This window comes from Camelus bactrianus, chromosome 9 (genome assembly GCF_048773025.1).
Source record: "Camelus bactrianus isolate YW-2024 breed Bactrian camel chromosome 9, ASM4877302v1, whole genome shotgun sequence".
Lineage (NCBI taxonomy): Eukaryota > Metazoa > Chordata > Mammalia > Artiodactyla > Camelidae > Camelus > Camelus bactrianus.
The window spans coordinates 68,955,805-68,975,346 of NC_133547.1; the positions used below are offsets into that span (position 1 = coordinate 68,955,805).

Here is a 19,542-nt window from a genome sequence, read left to right on the forward strand (position 1 = left end):
TCTACCAACCAGAGCTGAACACATTAAGTTGTTGGGTTTGTTTAATTCAGAGTTTACTTCTACAGAGTATCTCTGCTCCTGGCAGTGGTATCTGGAGTGATGGAAAAGATAAAAGTGATGGAGCACAGGCGCACACATGGAATGTAGAAGTCTTGATTGATGTTCTCAAAGAACTGGTGAGTACATGTAATGTTTTTATATTCATGATGTTAGTATGATGTAGCCCAAAGAAAGAAAGTTTTAATTAATAAAATGCCTACCTGAATGAGAGCTATAGTGTTTTATAATTCTTGGCTTCATTGGCTTAAAAGTAATGAAGTGTCTGAGATAATTTTGTTCTGGAAATAATATATGTTCAAATTCCAACTCAGTTCATTATGCATTGTTGCTGTGCAATTCTGAGTGGCACTGCTGAGGTAATTTGGCTGGTTGTTAGTGTGAGATTTTGGGGGGAGGGATAGATCTGTTACAAAGTAATGATTGCATAAGGAATTACTGAGGAGAGATGAAGCCTTCTGAATGTTTTCTGGAGGGTGCAACAAAAATCCTGCCAACCTTGTTTATGGTGGATAGGATAATAAAAACCCATACTTACCTTACTATTTCCACTTCTGGAATATCCACAAATAATAGTTGTCCCCAGATAAACACAGTACCTCTCCTGAAGTGTTGAAATCCTTAAATAAAATGTAAAAGTGTAAAACTTCTAGATACTGAAGAAGTGATGAAATTTAGTCATTGGGAGAACAGTGGAGTCAAGATGTAGTGTTCTCAGTCTTGTTCATAAAATGTCAAGGAACAAAATATAACACTAAAGACTACGTATACATACTTACATAACATTCTTGGTAAGGTGTCAGGTCATATGTATATCCTATTTCTCAGTTTTAGTTTTCCACATTTTTAACTTATAGGTAAAATTGAGTTATCAGGAATCATGCTGTTCTCTACATGACCTTACTACTAACATCACCAGTGGGTTTTCCTTGTATTTTCCTTAGTAGTAGCTGGATTTATGGTGTTCAAACCTATTTTTTAGTGTTGGAGGGGAAAAAATAATACATGATCATGGCAGAAAGTGTGCAAAGTGACGAGAGAAAAGCAAAATAAAATCACAGTTTTATCACTTATGGAACCAGTTAACTAATTTGTTTTTAACTTGTGGTTGTCTTGCAAAGGTGAAAACATGCTTTTTTCCTCAGTAGTTTCATCTTTGAACTTTATTGCCCTATTGAAAATACTCTGAAAAAATTGTAGACTAGGACACAGTTCCATTTTATCTGAACCTACTACATTGTTTTGATTTCAGAGTGTGAAAGCTGTATAAATTGAATGCCTTTACTGTGGATTTGTATAGTTAAACAAACCTCTTCCTTTTTCTTCTCGTATATTTGAGTTTCTGTACGTTTTTTGTAGGCAAGGAGCAGAGGACAATTTCACATACACATTGGGTTAATAATTTGTTCTTTTGTTTTTCCACCAAGGATGGGAGGAGGAAACCATACAGGCATGCCTGTAGATTTTCCAAACTTATCTCCCTTGAGGAAAATGCTATTCCACAGTTCATCTGTGGTTCTCTACTGTCACAGTCAGTCGTTGAAACAAATTTTAGAAAGAAAAAAAAATCTTATCTACTGAATGCTATTGTTGCCTTAGAGTGAATACCCCAACTGGAGTTTATTCTTTGTACCATATACAAAGCAAGCATTAAAGTCTGAATTGAAAGGAGTCACCTTAGAGCAAAATTAAACTGGTCATAATACTTTGGTTGGAGATTTAAATACGAAATGTGCACAGCCTTTTTTCTTTCAAGCACAAAATTTACTTATTGCTTGGTACAGAGTGGTAAATTATCTTCTGTAAACTTGTTTCCTTTGCTTTGTGTTTTCTTTAAGAAGTCTCGTATTGCTTAATGAATACCTTTTTGTAGAACATTTTTGAATGGAGTTTTTAGTCATTTTGACATAGAGAATCTAGACTATTCCAGATGCATGTATTTAGATTCTTTGAAGGGAGATCTTTAGTTAATTAAGATAGGTATTTGGGATAGATAATTAATTTGTCTTTGCCACTTTGTTCCAGAGTAGTGGAATCTTTCTGTAAAGACAAGAGATACTGAATGAAGAGTTACTTACTTGCCATACTGGTGTGGGAGTGTCTGTTGGACAAAAGTAGGGAAAGAGAGAATTCCCCTTTATGTACTCAAGTATTCAGAAGTTTGTCATGAACTGAAAGGTTACAGCAGTTTGCTAACCAGTTTATTTTGATATTTCTGAGTCTCTTTGGAAATACCGGAAAGATTCAGATGATTATGAGTTTATAATTAGAATATCTTGATTGAACTTCAGATTTGATCTTCGGATACTTTGGATAAAGTAATCAAAATATGTACACATCTGTTCATCAAACTTTGAAATGCTTTTCTTTTTTAGAACCCAAGTTTGAATTTCAAGGAAGTAACTTATGAACTGGACCATCCTGGATTTCAAATTCGTGACAGTAAAGGACTTCATAATGTGGTCTATGGTATTCAGAGGGGTCTGGGTATGGAAGTGTTTCCTGTAGACCTCATATACAGACCTTGGAAACATGCAGAAGGCCAGGTAGGCAAATGGTGTTTAGCTATAGAAGAGGAACAAAATAATGACTTCTATAGTACCATCTGTCCATTGATTAAAATTTTCTTTTAAAGTAGAATTTGTTTTGCATAGCTCAGAGAATAGCAGAGACTGATAAATTCTGAAAGAATATTATCATAGTTTAGTACCAGTCAGACTCAGCTTAAGTGTAACAATCAAACTGTGTTCCTAATAGTTTCAATGATGCTTATCTCCAAAGCTACCTTATCACACATCTTTCATTTGTCTGAATTGTCTGGTTTTGAAAGATCAAATATTTAAGATTTTAAAGGGAAATTTCACTCTAATAATCTTAAGATTGAGATTCGCCTGGTGAAAATGTTTCAGATTTTTATAGCATTCACAGTCATTTGTGGTGGTAAGGACTTTTTTCTCTTGTTACAGCTCTCCTTCATTCAGCATTCCCTTATAAATCCAGAGATCTTCTGTTTTGCTGATTATCCCTGTCATACAGTTGCCACTGATATTCTGAAAGCACCACCAGAGGATGACAATCGAGAAATTGCCACATGGTAAACACTCTCATCTAGTTCTTGAAAGGGTCACTTCTACTTTAATTGAAATATAAAATTAATAGTGAGCAACTACATAGAAAAGGTGTAAATGAAACAGTATTTTTAGTAATCCTACTTACCTTAAATTATTATAGTAGGGCATTGGTGGATGAAAATCTATTTTTAGTCCCCCGATCACTAGATACAGCTCTCCTCTTGTAGTGTCTGCCGTTAGTATTTTCTGAAACTATGAAATTTTGGAAGAAGGTTCATACTTCTCCCTTAGTGTTAGATCCCTTTCTTCTCTGTATTTGCTTGCTTCTTTCTTTTGTAAGTGGCTCAAAATGGCCAACCCATCAAATCTAATACTTACAGCTTAATTATCCAGTTTCTCTGAGTTTCAATTCCATATTTCTGAGGGAGAATCTGACTCTGGTTCAGGAGGTTTCTCCTGGAACTCAAGTCAGTCCTCTCTGGGGATGTGAGGTAAGGATGGTAAAAGTACTTTCATCACTGTTATAATACACACATGGCTGTAGGGAGGGGTGACATGAGCTGGATTGGTCCCCAAAGGCATCTACTTTAGATTTCTTCCTTTTCCCCCCACCCCAACCATACTATCCTGGAACACTTTTCCAACATGGAACAGATTGTCTTTAGGGGGTGGGAACAGTGCTGGCTGTGGAGGTTAGTTTTAGGGCAGTATAAAGCCCTTCAGGTATTGCCAGATCTTTTAAAACAAAGATTGGTAAACTTGTCTTGTAAAGGGTTTGCTAACATCTGGCTTTGCAGGCCAGATGGTCTTTGTAGCAACTACTTAACTCTTTAATTGTAGCACAATATGGGTGTGAGTCTGTCTCAACCAAACGCTATTTACGAAAGTAGGCAAGTGGGTGGAAATTGGCTTGTGGATGCAGTTTACTGATCTCCGTTCTGAAAGACCCAAGCAATGGTTTGTTCTAAAGTGGATCCTTTCCCCAGGTGCTTGATAGCCAACATTGGATTTGCAGTCTTGGTCAATTTTTTTTTCTTCCTGTTAAGTGTAATGTGTACAGCCACATTTCTACGTTTTATTTTATTTAAACAGATAAAGACCTCTTTCCATTTTATAAAACTGAAATGTCATAGACATTTAAGAATTCCTTAATAAAGCTATATATTCAAGTTTCCCTAATTGTGTCAAAAATGTCTTTTAACAGTTTGCATGATTGAGAGTCTGGATAAGGTCCACCTAGTTTCTTTTATTCTGTAAGTCTTCCTTCTCCCTCTTTTTTTTTTTAAATAGAATTTTTGCCATTGATTTAGTGGAGAAATAGAATCATTTATCCTCTAGTCTGCCCCATGGAATGGGGTATCTGTTTCCTCATGTTGTTTAATTTGATATCTATCCCTATAATTTTCATGGACTAAGTAAGGGTAGAATAAGATCTGGAGGCTTGATTAAGGTCAACCAAATTCAGTTTCTTGGGGTAAGAATAATTTATAGGGGGCTCTGTGGACTTCTGAACTTGTGAGGCATCAGGGGGCACCTGTTATAACTTTGTGTTACCTAAGTAAGTGTTTAGGCTGTATTTTTATGTAGTTTTCCTTGTGTATAAATTATGTCTGTGTTTGTATTGGATTTTGACTTTCTAAACTGATACTCTTTTTTTATTTTTCACACTAATCACAAAAGCCTTTGGTAAGGAGGTCCATGGTTATGTAAATGGTCAGTGGTGTCTGCTCTCCATCACGTATTCTGCTAATATTAGCGCTGCCTTTGAAATTAGTTTGGAAGCATAGCAGCATATATGTTTGAGATGAACAGCACCAATTTAAATATTTTTCAGATATTAAAAGATGACAACAACTTGTTTTTGTTTTAATAGCTGGTATCACTTATTTGGAAAATGAATTTTGTATAGTTAGATTTTCATTGATAGAGTATCTTACTTCCGTTCTTGTTAGGAAGAGCTTGGATTTGATTGAATCTCTGCTGAGGCTCGCAGAGGTGGGGCAGTATGAGCAAGTCAAACAACTCTTCAGCTTCCCTATCAAACACTGTCCAGACATGCTGGTATTGGCCTTACTACAAATCAACACCTCCTGGCACACCTTGCGCCACGAACTCATCTCCACTCTGATGCCAATTTTCCTTGGAAACCACCCTAACTCAGCTATAATTTTGCACTATGCATGGCATGGGCAGGTAAGACATGACCACTTCTTTGTCTTAGTAACTGATATTCTTTTGAGAATGTTCCAACTAGAGGAATTGTCAATCTTGGAATTCTGACACTCTGAAAAACTCACACTTCCATAAAACTTAAAATCTTTCAGCATCATGTGGGTATTAAAGTATAAAACTTCAAAGAGCAAAGAGGTAATACAGTTAAAGAAATTCAGTATTATGAAGGCTTTGTATTGCTAGGGTACCAGTATCCTTTTGATTGCAGGGAAGAACTTAATCATTTATCTTAGAACCAGAAGGTTCTCATTTCACTTGGTAACAGTAAAAGAGAGAAGATCACAAATCTATTTAATTGACATTATTTAAAAGTTTTGTCCAAGTCTAGCATTTAAATTTTATTTTGGTTCTCGCTAAGATCTTTCAAGCCCCTGTGCTTCCCCCAACCCAATTTATGTAGAATATATCTGACAAATAGTCTTTTGTCCATTGACCGCCCCCCCACCTACATTTTAAGTAAAGATATATGTAGAAGTAGTCATCTTCCCCTTTACATCAAGTGTCCTTTCTTTTCTTTTTGCTTAATTGAAGTATAGTCAGTTTTCAGTGTTGTATCAGTTTCTGGTGTACAGCATAGTAGTTCAGTCATACACATACATACATATATTCATTTTCATATTCTTCTTCATTATAGGTTACTACAAGATATTGAATATAGTTCCCTGTGCTATACAGTATAAACTTATTTATCTATTTTATTTACAGTTGTTAGTATCTACAAATCCCAAACTCCTAATTTGTCCCTTCCACCGCCTTCCTCTCAACCCCCATGACGATAAGTTTGTTTTCTATGTCTGTGAGTCTGTTTCTGTTTTGTAAGTAAGTTCATTTATCTTTTTTTTTAGATTACACATGTAAGTGATATCATATGATATTTTTCTTTTTCTTTCTGGCTTACTTCTCAAGTGTCTTTTCTTTAGTCATTCCTGCTATAGTTTATTATAAACAGGTGCTTTTAAAAAATCAGTTAAGACTTCATAAATGAAAAATGTTAGCCTTAGTTTCATGCTTTACAATCAGACCACCTTCATTTTTAGAAATGCAAATCACGTGATAGATTTATAGTTTACAGAATGTTTATCAAACATGGAACCAAAAGTGTGCAGCCCAGGCATTCTTAGTCCTTTCTCGCCACATCTGTGAGTTAGAAAGGGCAGAGTAACGGGACTTGGATCTCCACTCTTGGTTAGATACTTGGTTAGATACTCTTAGATACTTGTTTCGCTTGGACTTTCTGTCACTAGGACAATTGTGGGAAAGAGATTTAAACAGTGATAATAATTGCTTTGCCATTGCTTCTATGAGAAAAGTTCACTAAATTACCATTCAACTGCAAGTTTTTAACTCAGTCCTCCAAGCCTGGCTGTTTTCTGGTTTAAAAAAAAAAGGGAAGAAAGAAATTACAAAAAATAAGCATTGTTATTTGTGAAAATAGCTAGATTTAGAATGTACGAATTATTCCCAGAAATACTGATTAAATACTATGCTGTGTAACATGAGAGATGATTACCTTAAAATATTTTGTTTTCATAGACCAGTAATTTGTAATTTAATTTAAGGGATTATATAACCTTGATATGTACCTTCATATTCAAATCACATTTTGACTTTGAAAATGTATAGGTAGGCTTTTATAAGACATTTAAATTTGTTGTATGTGTCCCAAGACTTCAGGGGTAGGCTTCATTTGGAAGATGTGGAAATAACTGCTTTCCCACAAAAACACATCACTGCAATCAATGGTTGAGGCTTGAGCTTTGTTGTCAGCACTGATATGCCTCAGTTTTACATAAACAGAAGTAAAATCAGCATTTGTAATAGCATTTGCATCACCTTGTCAAAATGGTTAATAGTACTGCTATTTAACCCTCCTTTTTCTTTTCTTAGGGACAGTCTCCTTCAATCCGCCAACTTATCATGCATGCAATGGCTGAATGGTACATGCGAGGGGAACAGTATGATCAGGCCAAATTGTCTCGAATACTTGATGTGGCCCAGGACTTGAAGGTGAGTTTGGAGGGGCAGATTAACACTTTTTATTTACTGATGACAAGAAATAACATTTTTATGTAACATAGATACCTTAGGAGTAATTCACATGTAACTAACTTTTAGCTAGAATAGTTGAGATTTAGAATTTTGCCTTGTAGGTAGAAAGAGTTTGGAAGGAGAGTGATTTTAGAGGTATAAAAATGTCTAGTGATACTTGACCTTTTCTTTTCTCAGATGTAACCTGTGAGATACAATTTTTGGAGAAACTGGTTGGCTTTCAAACCTTTTGCATATTTCGTTACCATTAACAGAGTCTTTTGACAAATTGTCTTGTTCTTGGTATCTTTGATCACTAGGTATATAGAACTGGTGTTGTAGTTGTACTTAGGTTGGAGTAAGTCTGAGCTTAGATTTTTTAAAATGGATAGGAATAATTTTTCATGCTTTGTGTGTTGCTTTGCCTTAGTTGAAAAAGCACAAGGTAAAGTTTATTTTGAAGTGTGATCTTACTTTAAGTAAGGACAAGTGTTACCATTGATTTATACTGAACTATTTAAAAATTATAACCTAGAACATATTAGCAGTATGCTTTATTTAGACTTGTTTGTGAAAATTAAAACTGGAAGCAGAAAATGGGATAGAGGGAAAGTCACTCAGTTGCTTGACCTGTTGTTTCTTATATTCTTTTTCTTTAGGCCTTGTCAATGCTGCTAAATGGTACTCCATTTGCCTTTGTTATTGACCTTGCTGCACTTGCTTCACGTCGTGAATACCTCAAACTTGACAAGTGGCTCACAGATAAAATTCGAGAGCATGGAGTAAGTAGGATTTGTCCATTTATTACTGCTTCTAATTTTTGATCAGTATAGCTGAAGAGAATGATAATGAAATTATTATATACGTATTTTAGTCATAATGCTTATTCTTTAACCTGAAAGCAATTAATGATGAATTTCAAATACACTGAGGGACTTGCTGTTTTTCAGGAGCCTTTTATCCAGGCATGTATGACTTTTTTAAAGAGGCGGTGTCCTTCTATTTTGGGTGGACTTGCTCCAGAGAAAGATCAGCCCAAAAGTGCTCAACTTCCTCCAGAAACTTTGGCGACCATGTTGGCCTGTTTACAAGCTTGTGCAGGGTAAGAAGAGCATGCTTGAAAATGATTATTTAATATTGGAGTTGGGTTGTATGGATAATTGTTGATTGTGGACGAGGGGTAAATGATTAAACGTGACAGCAGCTAAGGTTATCCAGCGGTTTTTTAAGTCCAAAGTACTGTACTACTTAAAATATATATTAGGTCCATTTGAGTTAATATTTTTGTATATGGTGTGAGGAGGTGTATAGTTTTACATGTGAATATTCATTTGTTGCCAAACTATTTGTTGAAAAGATTGATCTTTCCCTTTGGAATTGTATTCAAAAAATTAATTGTCCATAATGTGTGAGTTTTTTTCTGGACTGTTATTTCTGTTTGCCTTTTTGTTGTTGTTGTTTGTTTGTTTGCTTGGGGGGAGATAATTAGGTTTAGTTATTTTAATGGAGATACTGGGAATTGAACCCAGGACCTCGTGCATGCTAAGCATGTACTCTTAACCATTGAGGTATACCCTCCCCCTTGGACTCTTAGTTCTGTTTCACTGATCAAAATATCTGTCCTTAAGCCAGTACCACACTGTCTTGATTACTATCTCTTTTTAGTAAGTTTTAAAATTTGGAAGTATGAGTTCTCCAACTTTGCTCTACTTTTTTGAGATTGTTTTGGTCATTGTGGGTCCCTTCAGTTTTCATGAATTTTACGGTTAGCTTGTCAGTTCCTGCAAAGATATTGCAAAGCCCAGAGGGACTTTGATAGGGATTATGTTGAATCTTTAGATCATCTTGAGGGATAGTGCCACCTTACCAATATTGAGTCTTCCACTTCATGAATCTGGGATATTTTTCCATTTCTTTAGGTCTGTAATTTCTTTTAGTGATGTTTTGTCATTTTCAGTGTACAAGTCTTACACTTTTGTTATGTTTATTGTTAGGCATTTTATATAAGTCACAGCATCTGTGAATAGAGAGAGCTTTATTCCTTTCCCATCTGGATGCCTTTTTTCTTTTTTTCTTGTTCTTGTTCTTGTTCTTGTTCTTGTTCTTGTTCTTGTTCTTGTTCTTGTTCTTGTTCTTGTTCTTGTTCTTGTTCTTTCTCTTGTTCTTTCTCTTTTTCTTTTCTTCTTTCTCTTTTTTTCCTTTTTTGCTTAATTTCTCTAACATGAACCTCTAGTCTAAAGTTGAATAGAAGTGGTAAGAGCAGACAGCCTTGTCTTGTTCCTGATTTGGAAGGAAAGTATCCAGTGTTTCACCAGTAAGTATGATGATAGCTGTGGGTTTTTTTGTTTTTTTTTTATAGTTACCTTTCATTTTGAGATTTCCTTACCTTCTAATTCTAGTTAGTTTGGTGTTTTTTCATGAAAGCATTTTGTCAAATGTTTCTGTCTGCTTGTATTGAGATGATCATGTGGTTTTTGTTTTTTATTCTATTGATGTGGTATATTATATTAATAATTGATTTTTGCATGTTAAAAATTTTGCTTTCCTGGGATAAATCTCACTTGGTCTTTGTATACACTTCTTTTTTATATGCTGCTGAATTCATTTTGCTAGTATTTAGGGAGCATTTTTGTGTTCATATTCCTAAGGTATATTGTTCTGTAGTTGTGTTGTCTTTTGCCTGGTTTTGATATCAGAGTAATATTGGCCTGATACAATGAATTGATATGTGTTCTATCCTCTTGTAATTTTTGTAAGAAGGATTGGTGTTAATTCTTTAAATGTTCCATAGAATTCAGTGAAGTCCTCTGGTCTTGGGCTTTTTCTTGTGGATAGTTGTTATCTCTACTTGTTATAGTTGTACTCAGATTTTCTGTTTTTTCTTTGAGTGTGAGCAGTTTGTGTCTTTCTAGGAACTTGTCTGTTTCATCTAACTTACCTAGTTTGTTAGCATACTGTTGTTCTGCAGTATACCCTTATGATCTTTCTCACTTCTGTAATGTTGGTAGTAATGTCTTCTTCTGATTTTAATAATTTGAGTCTACTCTTGTGTGCCCCCACCCCCATTTTTGAAGTGGGGTATGGTCGGTGTAGCTAAATAAACATGTTTTGTTGACTTCCTCAAAGAACCAGCTTTTGTTTTTCCCTGTTGTTTTTCTGTTCTCCATTTCATTTATTTCAGCTCTAGAGTTTATTTTCCTTCTGCTTATTTTGAGTTTAGTTTGAACTTTAAAAAATATTAAATTGGAAGGTCAGGTTTTTTATGCTAAAATCTCCTTTATGTCACATAATTAGTCATTTATGTTTTGTGATGAGAACAGTTAGGAGTTAGTCTCAGCAACCTTGAAGTTTATAATATAGTATTGTTGATTGTTATTGAAAGTGGGGTATGCAAGTCTCCAACTATTATTTTTGAATTACCTATTTCTCCCTTTAATTCTCCCTTCATATGTTTTGGGACTCTTTTTAAGTATGTTTATAACCATTACATCTTCCCGTTGGATTGGCCTTTTTATTATTATAAAATGTCTTTGTCTCTATTAATTTTTTTCTTAAAGGCTGTCTAGTGTGAAATTAGTATAGCCATTGTACAGTGTTCTCTTTTGGTTAATGTTTGTAAGGCACATCTTTTTTCATCTCTTACTTTCAAAATATATGTGTCTCTTAAAATCTGAAGAGTCTTTTACACAGTATATAGTTGGATTATTTTTTAAAAATCCATTTGACCATTTCTGCCTTGTAATTGGAGTATTTAATCTATTTACGTTTAATACTACTGATAAGGTAGAATTTATCCATGCTCTTTTGCTGTTAGTTTTTCTGTTATGTGTTATGTCTGTTTTGTACCTCCATTCCTCTGTTACTGCCTCTTTTACTATTAAATAGGTATTTTATAATGGATCAGCTTAATTCCCTTGCTGCTACTTTGGCTATATGTTTTTTAGAGTTTTCCCCCTTGAGTATTCAAATTAACATTTTAACTTAAAACAATCTTGTCCAGTTAATACCAACTGAATTTCAATAGCATGCAGAAATTTCCTCCTAAATAACTCTCTTCCCTCCTCTGTCATTGTGCTGCTACTGTCAACTTATACCTTTATAAACTGTGTGCCCATCAGAAGATTTGATGTTATTATTTCATATAATAATTGTCCTTTAAACCAGGTGGGAGATAAAAAGATGGTAAGCAAAAATATATTCATACTGTGTTTTATGTTTACCTATGTCCCTTTACTGGTGCTCTGTTTTTTCATATGGGTTCAAGTTACTGTGTAGTGTCCTTTCATTTCAGCCCAAAGGGTTTCCTTCATTATTTCTTATTAGGGCAGGTCTGTTAGCAATGAATTCCCTCAGTTTTGTTTACCCAAGAATATCTTAATTTCTCCTTTGGATTTGGAGGGTAGTTTTGTTGAAGGATTTCTGATTCACATTTCTTTTTACTTCAGTGTTTTGAATATGCCATCCCACTGTTTTCTGGCTTCTGTAGGTTCTAATGAGACATCAGCTGTTAATTTTTTTTCCCTCTGAGGCTCCCTTGTATATGATAAGTTGCCCTTGTTGCTGATAAGATAATTCTGTCTTTTTTCTTTCAACAGCTTGATTATGTTCTTTCTTTTTCTTTTTCTTTCTTTTGTTTTGATTATGTTGTTTCTAAGTATGGATTTCTTTGAGCTTATATTGCTTGAAATTTGTTGAGCTTCTAAGATATATAAATTAATAGTTTCCACCAGATTTGGGAAGTTTTCAGCCATTATGTCAACAAATATTTTTTCTGCCCCTTTCTGTCTCCTCCCACTATATGTTATTGGTACCTTTGGTAGTGTTTCACATGTCTCAGTCTGTTTACTTCTTTCCTTTTTTCCTTCAGTTTTTTAGGCTGGATAGTATTTACTGAACTGTCATCAAGCTCATAGATTCTTTTTGCCTGCTTGAATCTGCTGTTGGGAACCTGTAGTGAATTTTTCATTTCAGTACACTTCTTTTAAAATTTTTATTGACATGATCTGTTTGTGAGACATCTTTTTCAAACTTTCCTGTAGTTCTTTTGATTTTTTTTTTCTTTAGTTCTTTGAACATAATTAAAATACCTGATTTAAAGTCTGGTGAAGTCCAACATCTGTTCTTCTTGAGGGACAGTTACTGTTGATAACATTTTATTCCTGTGTATGGGCCGTGCTTTCTTGTGTGTATCTCTGGGTGTGTTGCATGTCTTGTAATTCGTGGTTGAAAACTGGAAATTTTAAATAATGCGGCAATTCTTGGAATGAGATTTACCCCTTCACCAGGGTTTTTTCTTTTGCTGTTAATCATTTCTGAATGAATTCTATAATGCCTGTGTTCTTTGTCATGTTTGACCACTGAAATCTCTGGGTAAGCCTTAATCAACTAAAGATAGGAAAGTTTCTTAAACTCTGAAATCAATAAGCTACTCTTTACCCTGTGGTTCTGTGCATGTGTTGAGACATACCTTTAACACTAAGCCAGACAACTCCACTTTTGTATTCACTTCTTTCTTAAGCAGAGTCTGAAGATTGGCTTGAGGTAAGAACTTGGGCCTTCTCAGGTCTTTCTTGGGAATGGCCCAGATACAGCACAGCCCTGTACACACGTTAGGCCTTTCTAGATTCCTGGGAAAATGTGGGAGTTTTTCAAAGCTCCACCCAGGGGGATCACATTCTCTAAGTTTTCCTTTTAAATTTTTTGGTTAGCCTATTTGCTCAAACTGTTATCTTTGACTTTAGGCAGCCAAGAAGTTAAAGCTATTACCTTTAAGTATTTTCTACAAATACCTGTTGGGGGAAAGGCTTTTTGTCTTGGTTCAGCTCTTAGGTCCAATAAAGGCAGCCTTGCCATTGTGGTCTCACAGGGAATTCTCAAATAGGTGAAATAATGATATTTCTCTAAGAATGAAGCTTTGAAGATTTTTCAACCTAGTTCTGAGCCCTTTTCTCTGGTGGCCATCAGGCTGCTGGTTTTCACTGTGGTTGTGGGCTATTAGTTTTCAGTCCTGCTATAGGTAGCTGAAGGGGAGCATGGGAGTAGGGCAAATTAAGATGCTGTAAAACTTGCTGTTGTTACCAAGATCTTACTGTCTTTCTGGAATTCCCTTGATGTAAAAGCCTTTTGGTTAATTTGTAAAGTTCCTAAAAAATTGATTCCTACAGTTTTGCTAGTGTTATAGTAAGTTTTATGGAGGAGAGAATATTTGGAGGTCTTCATTCCACCATTTTCTCTTATGTCCTGAGTATTTTTTTTGATAAGTTCTGAAGCATAGTAAAATGAACACCTGTGATTTCTACTGTGCGACTTAAATGATAACATTTTTGAAGTTAAACTTTTGTCTTCCAGTCCTGTTTCCTTAACTCTCCCACTTAGAGCTTGAGTTGTATTTTTGCCCTTCCTTGCTTTAAAAAATTTTTCCTCATGTATATCTCTGAATAAGTGATTCTAACCAGGGATGATTTTGCTTCCTCAAAGTTGTTTGACATTGTTTTTGATTCTCATAATTGGAGAAAAGTGTGCTACTGGTATCTAGTGGGTAAAGCCCATGGATGCTGTTAAACTGCTTACAGTGTACAGGAGAGCCTCCCACAAGGAGGAATTGTTCAGTTTGGAGTGCTAATAGTGCAACAGTTGGAAAACACTGCTCTATACGTTCTAAATGTTGTAAAATTTTAAGCTTCAAAGATTGGCCTCTCACATATACACATTTTAGTCCATCTGGAATTGAATATTCTCTTGGAAATTTAAGTGCACATTAATTTTGTATTTATGTATAGGGAGATAGTTTACAAAACTCTCAGTTTTAGTTTCTTTTATTGATTTATTAGAAGTACCTGTCCTGAAGAATTTAATGAAGTAATAATGCATGCAAAGTATTCAGTCTGTACTGTTAAAAGTAAATAAATGCCAAAGAAGGAAAGTTCTTCCAGAAATAAATATACAAGTAATTATGATGGAGTTAAAATAGAAACTTCAGTGGATGCTAAAAGTAGTGAGTGAATATTTGAGGAATAGGATAATTGCGTAATTTAAAAGTATCTCCCCACAAATTACTTAGTCACAAAGAAGAAAAGTAGTAACTTTTCAGTAGAGATATCTGGCACATACCACATTAATTTATTGGTCAAGTGGTCACCAGGCTCACTTCTATATATGTCTCATGATAAAATGCATTGTAAAGGACATCGTATAAGTTATGTGACAGTCCTGCCGTCAATAAATTTAAAAATCAAAATAGCAGACAAACACAACTCAAGGGACATTCTATTAAATAACTGACTTGTACTTTAAAAAACAAGTCTAAGACAGAAATAAAAGTTGATTATTCCAATTTAAAGAAGCTAAAGAGACATGACAACTCAATGTGACGATTGGATCCTGATCCGAGGGGAATATAGCATTGAAGGACATTATGGGAACAATTGATGCAATTGAAATGTGGCCTATTTTATTTTATACCTGTTAAACTTGTGTTAAACTTCCTGATTGTTACTATTTTATGTTATGTAAGAAAGTGTCCTTATTCTCAGAAAATACACAGGGAAGTTTTTACAGATAAAAGATACAAGATAAAAGACCTATCTAACCTAAAATGTTTAGGAGGAGTGGGTACTATAGAAAGAATGGTTAAATAAATATTTAGGGCAAAATGTAAATAATTGGTGAGGGTAGCATTTATGGGGGTTCCTTGTAGTAGTCTAGCTCTTTTAAGTTTGAAATTCTGTAAGATATGACAAGTTCTTCTGAAATAGTAAGGAATAATATTTTAATTAACCATATTTTAGTAATTCTAAGATACCCAGTTGTAAACATTTTTAACATCTCTGAAATAATGCATCTCATTGGTGACCTCCTACCGTTAGAATTAACCAGTATTTAAAATAACGGTGTGGCTTACAATTAAAGGCATTTGTATCCAATACAGTATGATAATTACCTATTAACTAGCAGACATTAACCCATGGCATAAATGTCTTTGGAATGGTTTCTTTTTTAATTTAAAGGGTTTTTGTTTGTTTTTATTATTGGTAAAATATAGACATGGTTTCAAATTCAAAAATTCTAAAGCAAAGTAAATTCAGGGAAATTTTCCTTTAAACTCTGTTACCGCCACCTTGTTCTTCTGTTGTCCTGTAGTTAACCATTTTTATTTTGTGGGTTATCTCTGCCTTAAAAAAATGTATATTTCCCTCTTTTCTTGTGGAAAAGGTAGTATATTTTATATTCTGCTGCATCATGCTTCTTTCATATGCTCATATATCCCAGAGTTCACGCCATAAAATTAGTTTCCTATTCTTTTTCTTCTCTCTCTTTCTCTCTTTTGTGTGATGTTGGGTTATTTTGTGCATCTATGGCAATAAAAGAGATCTCAATGGTGGTATGGATTTGACTGATCTCTGCAAGAGTTTCCTTATCCTTATAATTGTCGTATAGTACTCCACTGAACAGATGATATGTCCGTTAGTAAATCAGTACCCTGTTGGTGGATATTCTGTTTGTTTTCATTCTGTATCACAAATAATGCAATGAACAGCATTTTGCATCCATCATCTTTACCAGTGTATGTTTGGGCCCACTAGAAGTGGAATTGTTGGATTAAAGGGAAAAATGAATGTGTAATTTTATTAGGTGTTGCAGAATTTTTCTCCATAAAAGTTGTTTGTCTTGTATAACCAGAGGCAGTTTGTCTATTTCCCTGTAACCTTGCCTGATGGAGGCTCTTCTAATCTGAAAAATGAAATATGGTATCTCTATGAAGTTTGTTTTTTTTTTTAATGAAGTTTTATTGGCAGAAAAGTGTGTGTTTTTAACCAAGATACAGAGGCTGGAGATAGCTACTCATGTCCTTTTATCTGAAATGCCTTTTGGAAATTAATGGTTTTACCACTTACTACTTAGGTAAATAAGTAGACCCACACCTTTAAGAGCTGACATCTCCCTTTTCTTTTCCATGGTCTTTAATATTTTTCTCCCTTGCTTCAGTGGATGAAAAAACAACTCATTGTTCATTTACATTTGTAGTCCATATTTTTTATTTTTATTGATGTACACTTGATAGACAGTATTGTGTCACAGGTGTGTAATAATAGTGATTTATAATTTTTAAAGGTTATAGACTTCATTTATAGTTACTATAAAATAAATGGCTGTATTCCTTGTGTTGTACAACATATTTTTATAGCTTATATTATACATAATAGTTTGTGCCTCTTAATCCTCTGTTCCTGCATGACCCCCTCCCCCTGTAGTCCATATTTGAACCATTTATTTGATCATGTTGACACAAGTAATAATTTGGTAGTTTTTGCTGTAATATTTTAATGTAGACTTTTACTTGGTACTTTTAATATCCTTGGTTTTTTTCCCCCAAATGTGAAACAGCTTTCTTATCTGAGTGAATACCTTTACTTTTTAGTGCCAGTAATATGATTCTGAATTTAGGAGGTAAGCTCTAAGATGGTATCAAGTTTGTATAACATTTATGAGTTACAAGGGGTTCCACAGTTTTATGAGACAATAGCACCCTAAGATAGGAAGTTGGATTTTCTCTCAAATGTTTCTTATGTTCACATTTTTGAAGTCAATCAGTTCTTTAAGTGCTTGCCAAATATAGTTACTGACTATGTTTATGGCATTTTTATCTATACTTAAATAAATGTATTGTCTTTGACTGTGAGAACCTAGTGTGGAGGGGTATAGCTCAGTGGTAGAGCATGTGCCTAGCATACATGAGGGGTTCAGTCCCCAGTACATTTATTACATAAATAAACCTATTCCCCCCACAAGAACTTAGTGTAAAAATTGCTTATTTGCTTTGATATGTCTATATTGGGCCATAATTTTTGATGAAGTGGCTGAGGATATAGAGTGTTTATTACAGAGTAGTGTTTTAAAATATATAGGCAGCCCTGTACACAAGGCTTAATTTCAAACATGTAAGAGATATTTTCAAGAGAAAGCCAATGCTCAGAAAATCCTAGTGATTGATGCAGATGCAGAGACGTGGGGTATGGTAGAAAGTTAGCCCTAGGTTCCAGCAAGTTTTCTTTATTAGAAACCCAGATTTGTTTATTTAGGTGTTCTAGGGAATAACAAGTGATATTTTTCACTTTTTGTTTCCGTTAAGGAGTGTTTCTCAGGAGTTATCAGAAACCATCCTCACCATGGTAGCCAACTGCAGTAATGTTATGAACAAGGCCAGACAGCCACCACCTGGAGTTATGCCAAAAGGACGCCCTCCTAGTGCTAGCAGCTTAGATGCCATTTCTCCTGTTCAGGTAAATGACCGATACATTTGGCACATCCCCATTCATTCGTAGACTTGGAATAGAATAAACTTATACATCATCATTAATAATCTACTCAAAGGAAGATTTTGTCTGAATTTATTACATTTTAGATAACTGCATGTCTATTATCCACTTAAAGGAGATCTGTAAATAGGCGTGGCTGAGAATAAATTTTAATCATTAAATAGAACATGACTTTGAGAGGAAAGATACAAAACAGCTTATTTAGGTAAATGGTAAGGGCTTCTTTTTAAAATAAGAATAACTTAGACTTGAGAAATAAGCACTGCCTTTGAACCTGATGTGTCTTGTTTGTAGCTTCACGGGCCAAGCAACAGTGCTAGAGCATAAGGACTTGTTATAACTGGGGCTCTTCAGCTCTCAACTGAACTGCTCTTTTAAAAACAAGGTACATTTAAGTTACTCCCTGACACCAGCTACCCCTTTCTCTCTGGGAGCAACACGTTCCACTTCTGTATTCAGCTGCATTGAATTGCAGATTGGGGTTTATTTTAAGAGAAGAGAACATTTAGTGATTCTTCAGTGTCCACTTTATAAAAGGCATTTTCGTCTATTATTTTCTGTAATCACAAAGGTCTGAAGTAATGCCACAAACTAAGAAGCTTGAAAGTGTGGTTATTAGATATTTAATAAAATCTTTTGGTGAATAGCATACCTTGTTTTTTGTTTTTGATTTTCTTAATTAGAGCTGATCTTCAACCCCAAGATACTCAAATTTTGACATTTATTTGTTATGACTGAAAGATTTCTAACTTCTAATGCTTTTATTGTGTTGAACGTTAAGTAACTTATGTTGAGGTTTTTTGTTGGTTTGTTTTCAAGGGGCTTGTTGGAAATTATAAGGAACTTGATGTAATAATTGTTCCCTGTCACTACTAAATGTTGAATAGTTCAGTTTCAGGGAAATTGATCTTAAATTTTATTCTTGAAGTTTTATAGCCCTCATATTATGGCTCTGGTTCTTTGGCAGGGGCTACTTTAAACCTACTCAATCTATTATTATTGTAAGAAGGAAAATAACTAGCACACTTGACATGATTTTGGGATTTAAGTTTCATGATTGTGTGTGGTTTTGCAGTTTACATATGCGTTTGAAGAGCTATTGCTAAAGATTGCTTTACCTGTGTCATTTGTCTGCCTCTGCTTGAAGTATGTTTAATACGTTTTTATAATGTTTTTCTTTAGATTGATCCTCTTGCTGGAATGGCATCTCTTAGTATAGGTGGTTCAGCTGCCCCTCACACCCAGAGTATGCAGGGCTTTCCTCCAAATTTGGGTTCTGCATTCAGTACCCCTCAGTCACCAGCAAAAGCATTTCCACCCCTATCAACCCCAAATCAGACAACTGCATTCAGTGGTATTGGAGGACTTTCATCACAGCTTCCAGGTAAGGGGGGTGGGTAGGGGTACAGATTATTGGTAAGCTTCATTGTGCCTTAGTGTATGTAAGATTTTTGGAGTCACTCTGATGAGGAAAGCTACTTAAACAAATTTTGAAAGTTGGCCTTCATATCCAAAATTGGGAAGAGAAAAAAACAATATGTTAATTTAATCCAGTTGCAATGAAGATATTCCTATCAAGTTTAAAGTATTCAGTAAGGATTCTGTTACCAAAGGATAGTATAAACAATAACAAATGTGGTAATCACATTCTAAAGAACTTAGGCTTAGATCAAAACTCAAAGCTTTATGAATTACACAAGGTTGGTATAATAAAGGTAGAAAATATTTCACACATCAGATTCAGGTGTATGTTCTGCCTTTTTGCACTTACCTTGAAGATGATAGTATATCCCTAAAACTTTTCCATGTATTTTGGCTTTTAACTTTATATTGAATTA

At 34.6% G+C, this 19,542-nt stretch overlaps 1 protein-coding gene and 1 non-coding gene across 7 annotated transcripts in view; both read left to right on the forward strand.

Annotated features, from left to right (window-relative positions):
- Positions 1 to 19,542, forward strand: part of CNOT1 (CCR4-NOT transcription complex subunit 1) — a 95,008-nt gene that overhangs the window by 44,185 nt on the left and 31,281 nt on the right. For all 6 annotated transcript variants that reach the window (XM_010967251.3, XM_010967253.3, XM_010967252.3 and 3 more), the window contains exons 10-18: positions 66 to 176; positions 2,433 to 2,603; positions 3,024 to 3,151; positions 5,081 to 5,321; positions 7,248 to 7,367; positions 8,048 to 8,170; positions 8,339 to 8,490; positions 17,518 to 17,668; positions 18,887 to 19,088. In XM_010967251.3, the coding sequence (XP_010965553.1) occupies positions 66 to 176; positions 2,433 to 2,603; positions 3,024 to 3,151; positions 5,081 to 5,321; positions 7,248 to 7,367; positions 8,048 to 8,170; positions 8,339 to 8,490; positions 17,518 to 17,668; positions 18,887 to 19,088 (1,399 nt within the window). The remainder of the gene's footprint in view (positions 1 to 65; positions 177 to 2,432; positions 2,604 to 3,023; positions 3,152 to 5,080; positions 5,322 to 7,247; positions 7,368 to 8,047; positions 8,171 to 8,338; positions 8,491 to 17,517; positions 17,669 to 18,886; positions 19,089 to 19,542) is intronic.
- On the forward strand, positions 17,962 to 18,097 carry LOC123611949 (small nucleolar RNA SNORA50). Its single transcript, XR_006719063.1, has one exon. It is a non-coding gene; the product is annotated as a small nucleolar RNA SNORA50 (small nucleolar RNA).